The sequence below is a fragment of the Macrobrachium rosenbergii genome, chromosome 25, assembly GCF_040412425.1.
Source record: "Macrobrachium rosenbergii isolate ZJJX-2024 chromosome 25, ASM4041242v1, whole genome shotgun sequence".
Classification (NCBI taxonomy): domain Eukaryota; kingdom Metazoa; phylum Arthropoda; class Malacostraca; order Decapoda; family Palaemonidae; genus Macrobrachium; species Macrobrachium rosenbergii.
The window spans coordinates 1,733,058-1,741,990 of NC_089765.1; the positions used below are offsets into that span (position 1 = coordinate 1,733,058).

General features: G+C 39.2%; 1 protein-coding gene across 1 annotated transcript; it reads left to right on the top strand.

Annotated features, from left to right (window-relative positions):
* Positions 1-913: 913 nt before the first annotated feature.
* Positions 914-1,231, top strand: LOC136852095 (uncharacterized). The gene has a single exon (XM_067126549.1). It carries the CDS (start codon positions 914-916, stop codon positions 1,229-1,231), a length of 318 nt encoding a protein of 105 aa, XP_066982650.1.
* Positions 1,232-8,933: the final 7,702 nt, after the last annotated feature.

Here is an 8,933-nt window from a genome sequence, read left to right on the forward strand (position 1 = left end):
AAAGTGTGACAACAGCACAATTCATGGTCTGCAAAGATGACACTTTGACGTGACATCACAACAGCATGGTGTGACGAGAAGACACTTCTTGGTGTGACAACATGACACTTCATGGTTTCATAAACGTCAAGGCTCAACTTCATGAACTTGAAAGCTTCAACTTTACATCTTTAACCTCTCTCTCTCTCTCTCTCTCTCTCTCTCTCTCTCTCTCTCTCTCTCTCTCTCTCTCTCTCTTACTCTCTCACTTACTTCAGTGCATGGTGTTAATATTGTGACATACATTTGTGACATTCACGTCTTGCTTTCTGGCAGAAAAATCTGAAATCTGTTTTATCAACAACTGTCAGATTGAGGGAAAGCCCCAACCACATAATGAAACAAGCTGCAATGACGCCATACGAGACATTTCGTTTTTCCACTGATTACATTCAAGTGGAAATGATTCATTTTGTAAAGGTGGTATTTACTCGTTATCTGCAGTGACAATGCACAATACGTTTTTTCTTTCCTCTCACCTTATTCCCAGGGCTTCCCTTTACGTGTGTGTCGTCTATTAGAGCGAAAGGATATTCCCAATTAGGTACTTCTTGTTAAGGAAAAGTACATTTTGCCCCCAAGGTTTTTGGCCTCGTTTGTGTTTTTGGATGACTGCTTTTGGGGAACACTCAAATTAAGTTCTGTTTTTTTCTACTGTCAGGGATTTTCATTCACTCTGGTTGATTAGAGGTCAGCTGATATTGTCTTTGGCTATTTCTGACTTGTCAATATTCATTGATGATTACTGGCAGTCGTCGACCGCTCCACCAGGTGGCCTGAAGCTACGCCCACGGAAGAAGCCACCTCCAGTGCGTGCACAGAGGCCCTCCTCTCTAGCTGGATCAGCTGGTTCGGTGTCCTGCACCATATAACTATGGATAGGGGCCCAGCCTTCCTGTTCGAGCTGCGGACCGCCCTGGCACGCCTGCTGGGGACCACTCACCACAGCACTACCGCCTACAACCCCGCAGCCGATGGAATGGTGGAGAGGTTCCACAGGTCCCTGAAGGAGTCCCTTATGGCTCGTTGCCCCCCCGACAACTGGAAGTGCCAGTTGCCCTGGGTCCTCTTCGGGCTGAGGACCGTCCCCAGAGCCAACAGCGACCTGTCTGCAGCAGAAAAGGTTTTTGGGGAGTCCCTCGTAGTCCCAGGGGAACTCACCATAGAGGACCGGGACGACTTAACAACGTAGAGGCTCCGCAACAGGGTTGGGAAGTTCACCCCCTGCCGGCGGACATATAACGACAGGATGTCCCCCTTCATGCCTCCCAGTCTATCCTCCACCACCCACGTCTTCGTCAGGAACGATGCCATAAGCCCACCCTTAACCAGGCCTTACAGGGGGCCTTTCCTCGAACTAGAGAGAAACAAGAAGGCAATCCGGGTGGCCGTCCACGGGAGGGATGACTGGGTGTCGGTAGACCGCCTCAAGCCCGCATTCTTGGAGGAAGACGTCGGGGGCACTTCCCAAAGCCCCCTGCAGGAGGTGGAACCCCTTCAGCCCGCAAGAAAACCTCGTGGGCACCCCCGGAAGGCCCCGGGTCCGTGCACGAGAGCAACCCGACACTCCCATCTGCAGGGCACTGAAGAAGTCAAACACACCCCCCATCTGGCATCGGGAAGGCGGGGCCCCCTCCACCGCCCCTGCAGATGCTTTGATCAGATGTTACCTATGTCTTTTGGGGGGGGAGTATTGTAAATTCCCCGCTCAATGGGTTCTCTATGATAAACATCCCGTTTCTACGGTGCCTTCACAGTTGACCCGAGGTCACATGTACACAACCTTATTATCATTATTGTGATTTGTATATTTATTACCTGTTCATTTGCCCTTGTACATAGTATATGTGTCAGAGTATTTTTGTGTCCAACCAGCTATTGTTAATCATCATGTTTTCTATATGTACCTGTCCTGTTTTGTGTAGAGAAATAGTTTGACCTGTGGTCACTTGTAAATTTTGTACTGGCGGTCTCTGCGTATTCGCCGACGTCCGCTCGCCGCTTTATAAGTGGGTCGCTTTATCAGGAAACCAGCAGTACTTGTCTTACTGCTCTTTCTTTAGCACCTCTCAGAAATTCATCTGTAGATTAAGTTGAAAAAAGAAAAATAGAATTAGTGAATTAGAACAACTTTGCAAAATGGCATGCACACTAGGCCTATTGCAGCACGTTAGCCGGACAAAATTTCCCTTATCGTGACCATGGGAATTTACATTGCTGTTGACGATCTTGGACTAGGCTATGCAGTGATTTAAGAAGGCCTAGCCTAGACTATTCATTATATATGAACGATTATGTCTATTTTTGTAAAATAGTTTAGGCTATATAAATTGTTTAAGATAATTATATAAGAGTTAGACTGTACCTCCCTTATGCCAACCTAACCTTACCTCAGTAGCCTAGCCTAAGATCGGACATGTAAACCTCGAGTAGGGTATCCTCAAAGATTTTTGTAGAGCCCTAGCCTAGGCTGTGTTGTAATAAACAACCAGTTAGCTCAACTTTACCTCTCTTTAATTCCATAAGGATTTCTTTTGCCTCTTAAATCTTTCAGTAGCCTATACCATTTTCACATATGCCCTCTGTGTCGAAACGTATTGATGCATAGGGTGAAACATTAAGTGAGGTACAACTGCATTCCAACTATGATATTTTACTACTGGTTTAAAACTGCTCACCATTTGATGTTTCACCATATGTTGGGAAAAGTCCATTCGGTAATACAATAAATTTACTATTAGTACTAGTTTGTTTTTGAGATCTCTGTATCCATCTGAAGATTTTTTTATGATCAACTGTAATTTGCTTAAATATAAAACCTTAATAAGAACATTTTTTTAGGGACCCAATCTTGGAGACAGTGATTGACATCTGTAGGAAATTCTAATGGAACAAAGAAGACATGAAATAACAAAGGAATTTTCTTCATCCAAGAACTGAATCCCTCAGAAATGGCAACTGAAATTTAGGGGGTACGTCATCCCAAGTATAGGATAAGGCAGGAGATGTTTGGTAATCATCACTTCTCCCCCCCCCCCTACTCATCCACACCAAGTATCAGTACCAAATGCATCCTGATGAAGATGTCAGAATCTCCGATCCAGCTACGAAGAAATATGGGTATGATAATTTGTTAATCTACTTGTAACTTAAATGATTAATGTCAAGGGAAAATCACCCGTGACACAGACCCCCTGATACTAAAGAGTTTGACATAATAATGGACAAAATGGAGACTTTAACTTTTCTTTTCGTAAAATGGAAAGAACGAATAGGAGACTGTGGTTGTATTTATACATATAAAAAAGAGAGTAATAGTAGCGCAGAAGATAAGAGGCAATTTGAAAAGCTATTAGATATGCTACTGGAACATAACATTCAGCAAATAAATCACCTGCCAACAAGAAAGGATAATATTTTAGACCTAGTATTTGTGAATGAGGTGAACTATGTGAAAGAAATAATAGCGTATAATACGAGTATTTCAGACCATAATGTCATAGAATTAACGGTCCGTTCCAAAGCACATGAAAACAGAGATAAGCAAGAGACGAAAAAATGGGAAGGATATGGAAAATACAATTTCTATAGTAAGAATATATAATGGTCAGAAATAAATGAAGAATTAAACAAAGAATGGGAAAACATGTTCTTAAGTGATAACATACAGGTAAATACGGATATATTATATAAAATATTAGAGGAAATAGTGGAAAAATATATACCGAAGAAGAAAAGTAAACATCAGTCACACATACCAAGAGAGAAAGATCTTGTTCCAGAAAATCAGAAAGTGGAAAAAAGGTCTTGCAAAAGAAAAGAATGCATGGAAAGTGATGGAACTGAAAAGTAAGATAGAAAATGCAGAACAAAAGATTATACAGTCAAAAGAAAATGAAAAAAGGGACTTAGAAGAAAAGACCCTACAAAATATCAAGCAAACCCCCAAAATATTTTACTCATATGTGAAAAAGATGAATAAAATAACAGTAGAAATAGGCCCTCTAAGAATTGAAGGGCAATTAATGAATGAAAAAAAGGAAATATGCAATATATTATTAGCAGAAAGATATAAGAGAGAGTTTACTCCTAGAATCCTAGAATTGATAATGAAGATAGTGATACAGAAATAAGAGATGAAAATAGTGAATATTTATCTGACATAGATATTAATGAAGCCGATATTGTGGAGGCTATTATTAATGAAATTAAAAATGGATCAGCAGCTGGACCAGATGGCATCCCTGCTATTTTGTTAAAGAAAGTAGTTCATTCTATCGCAAAGTGGCTTGCAATATTATTAAGACAAAGTGTAGATACAGGCAAGATTTATGATGAGCATAAATTAGCATATATTACCCCTATTTTCAAAAGTGGATCAAGACTAGAGGCAAGTAATTATAGGCCTGTGAGTCTAACATCACATATGAGAGTGTATGAAAGGGTAATGAAGAAAAATATAATGAGACATTTAATGAAAAATAGTTTGTTTAATATAGGACATGGTTTTGTGCCTGGAAAAAGTACACAAACCCAACTGTTAGTCCACCATGAAAACATAAAAATAGGATAAAGGAAAAAAAAACACAGATGTGGTTTACCTAGACTTTGCAAAAGCTTTTGACAAGGTAGACCATAATACATTAGCGAAAAAAATTAGAAAACATAATATTGTGGACCAAGTAGGAAGATGGACAAAAGAATTTTTGCATAACAGAAAACAGAGTGATTGCAAACGATGAGAAATCGGATGAAGCTACGGTAATATCCGGTGTGCCACAAGGTACGGTGTTAGCTACATTGCTGTTTGTTGTTGTGATTGCAGACATAGACAGTAATGTTAAGGACTCAGTAGTGAGAAGTTTCACCAATGACACAAGAATAAGTAGAGAAATTACTTGTGATGAAGACAGGGACTTACTACAAAGAGACCTAAACAAAATATATAAATGGGCAGAGGTAAATAGGATGGTATTTAGCCCTGATAAATTTAAATCAATAAACTATGGTGATAAGGAAGGAATGCTATATGCATATTAGGAACCTAATAACGAGACAATCACAAATAAGAAAGCAGTTAAAGACCTTGGTGTGATGCTGAATAGGGATATGCTATGCAATGATCAAATAGCAATACTATTGGCAAAATGCAAAGCAAAGATGGGAATGTTGTCCCGGCACTTCAAAACAAGAAAAGCCGAACACAATTATGCTTTATAAAACGTATGTACGTAGTCCACTTGAATATTGCTGTATGATATGGTACCCACACTACCAAAAGGATAATTCACACATAGAGAGTGTACGAAGGTCCTTTACAGCTAGAATAGAAGAAGTTAAGGACCTAGACTACTGGGAAAGACTACAATTCTTAAAATTATATAGTTTCAAAAGGAGAAGAGAATGCTAGATGATAATACAGGCATGGAAACAGATAGAAGGAATTACCGAAAACATAATGGAGCTAAAACTATCAGAAAGAGCAAGCAGAGGTAGATTAATAGTGCCCAAAACTATACCAGGAAAACTAAGGAAAGCACACAGGACATTAAGCCACCATGCACCAGCATCAATAATGCAGCAATTATTCAATGCATCACCAGCTCATCTGAGGAACATATCAGGAGTGAGAAGTGCTTAACACTGAGGGACCTGGGGCAACCCGAACGAACTGTAAGGTCTGTAAGGCAAGGTCGCCTCCTCCTCCTCCTCCTCCTCCTCCTCCTCCTCCTCCTCCTCCTTCTCCTCCTCCTCCTCCTCCTCCTCCTCCTCCTCCTCCTCCTCCTCCTCCTCCTCCTCCTCTTATGATTTGGCAGTCATTAAAATGTTGCTCTAAATGATCATGATGTGCCTTGTGTGTGAGGGTGATCTTCTCTGGCGTCGCTCTCAGTGAGGATGGAATGAAGCGCCGCATTTTGCTTTGAACGAATAGATTGAGATCTTAAAATTACAACATTTATAAACTAATTAATAACATATATTCACACTGGGAATGGGACAAACCCACCTTGTAGCATGACTACATTATATGTCATTATCTCTTTATATCTCATGAACTCTAGTCTTCACAGTTCTACGTGATTCATCGCGCATTTATTGTTATTATTATTATTATTATTATTATTATTATTATTATTATTATTATTATTATTGCTTTCCCTCTGATATGAATCTCGCTATGCAAGAAGTGACCCAGAATCAATTTATTTTTCATTTTATTGCCGTGATTATGGCTCTCTCTCTCTCTCTCTCTCTCTCTCTCTCTCTCTCTCTCTCTCTCTCTCTCTCTCTCTCTCTCTCTCTCTCTCTCTCTCTCTCTTGATTATTACTGTTCAACCGTCGCTCTCTCGTTACCACCCCTCATCATCATTATCATTAATTCCTCGAAAAATTTTTTTTTTTTCAATACGCTTCTTATCAGTTTCATTCTCGGAGGTCATCAGGTGACCTAATTGCATACTCATCGCCTGATCTCATTCCTTGTTATTTAGGTCATTACTGGAATAGTTTTTCGTCGTGTGCAGAAAGCGCTGTCTGTGGGTCTTCCTTCCTCCAGATTTTCGCGTTTCCATGGCGTTCTCTCTCCCACGTTTTCCTCCGGGGTTCCATAGAAATGGGTCTCATGGATTCTTGAATTGCACATGAAGTTTCATATTAGGATATTTTAGAATGTCTACAAAGTAATTGTTAGGCTCTTCTGCCGTCACACCTTAATTGGTATTTTTTGCTCTCTCTCTCTCTCTCTCTCACCGTTGGACTGTGGAACAGCCTCCCTGCTGGGGATGTCGTGCAATTGAAATTGCAAAAGTTCAAGCGAAGATGCAATGCATTACCACCCTATTGCTATTCTCCTTGCATTTTAATACATTTTTATTTATTTATTGATTTATTTTTTCTTTTTGATTAAGTGATCTCTCTTCACTTTGTATTTCTCTTTACCTTCTCTGTTCCCCTGATGGGTATCGTAATATTCTTTGGAAGCTTCTTGAATTTCAAGTCAATGGCCCCTTTGGTGGGCTTCTTGTTCCATATGAATAAGGTTCATCTACTGAATATAATAATAATAATAGTAAATGAGTGTAGCATTGTATATGTTGCAATAACGTGTCGTAGATGCATACGCATGCGTGTGCATGTGGCCAGTTTTTATTATTTTTATTTATATTACAGATTTGCTTTCACTCGTTTTTCAGTATTCCTGTGCTTTCTGCTTTGTCAGCCTCACTTTAGAAGCAGACTTTTTGTAATGGCCCTTTATTGATGGTTGTCATGGAATATTTTTTATTATCATTTATGCGTTTCCTGTTTTAATTTTCTCACACCTGCAAAGGTGTGTATATATATATATATATATATATATATATATATATATATATATATATATATATATATATATATATATATATATGTATATATATATATATACATATACATATACATATATACATATACATATATATACAGACAGTACAGTAGTATATGTGTGTTTGTGTATGTGTGTGTCTCCGTGCTTTCAGATTTATGCATTCGCATTTTATTTGGGAAGAAAGGAGATCATGTATATTATTATTATTATTATAATTTGGCAGCTGACCCTCTTTTAAACAAGTTTATTGAATATTATTGCTGCTTCAGCTGCATTTATTTTGTAGAAGACTTTTTCTATCTTCCTTACTGCGGACTTCTCTTCATTGGAGGTGCGTGCTAACAGCTCGCCTATATTTGTCATTTCATGGGGGAAAAGTAAAAAAATCTGGATTCTGCTTTTTTATATATTCTATACAGTTAGAATATTATGACATATAGCCTAGTTGCTTAACACTTGTTGCCGCGACGTTTCAACAGACTCTTTTGTCATTCTCCAGCGGGTTCGTGACCCCCGCTGAAGCCCGTGTATAAATTCGGAAGGACCTATACAACCTGCCAGTCCTCTACTAGCTCCGCTGAGAATGACAGAAGAGTCTGTTGAAACGTCGCGGCAACAAGTGTTTAGCAACTATATGTCATAATATTCTAACTGTATAGAATATATAAAAAAGCAGAATCCAGATTTTTTTACTTTTCCCCCATGAAATGACAAATATAGGCGAGCTGTTAGCACGCACCTCCAGTGAAGAGAAGTCCGCAGTAAGGAAGATAGAAAAAGTCTAATACAAAATAAATGCAGCTGAAGCAGCAATAATATTCAATAAAACTTATTATTATTATTATTATTATTATTATTATTATTATTATTATTATTATTATTATTATTATTATTATTATTATTATTTCCATTGAATTAGAACTTATGTATATAATATGGTTTTTTTCCACACAAACACATCTTCGCAGAGTGTAGCAGCATGATAGACGTCCATTCTTAATTGCATTTGCTCACGATGATGGAACGTGACAGACAGGTTTCGTCAGCGCTCAGGTATATTCACCTGCTTAGTTAGAGAGAGAGAGAGAGAGAGCTCTTTCGTTATCTGGTTTGGTCACATGAGAAGAATGGAGAGCTGGAGGCTGATGGAGAGTCTATAAATCGGAAGCGTCAGGAGGAAAGGGGGCGGGGAGGGGGGCAAAGGGAAGGCTTGTACTACAGTGACAGAGTCAAGTGAAGTGAAGGTGCAATGGAAAGGAAAAGCCTCAGTGTCCTCATTATTTCCTATGCAGTTGTCGCCAGCCAGAGTATGAGTCATTTTGGGGCATTCCTGTTGGCAGTATGATGAACCTTCCTTACCTGATAATATAAACAGAAATAAAAAGACGACGGATACAGGCATTTGCTTTGTTTGTAGCCAGATGTAGACAGGCTTCCAGAATTGTGTTCATTTAGAACAGACAGGGACAATTGACTTCTTTTGCCCTCAACAGAGAATTCCTTCAGATCCTGTCTCCACACGATTCTT

What these genes read in the sequence shown, in the direction of transcription:
- LOC136852095 (XM_067126549.1), top strand. Translation starts at nt 914, where the DNA reads ATGGATAGGGGCCCAGCCTTCCTGTTCGAGCTGCGGACCGCCCTGGCA.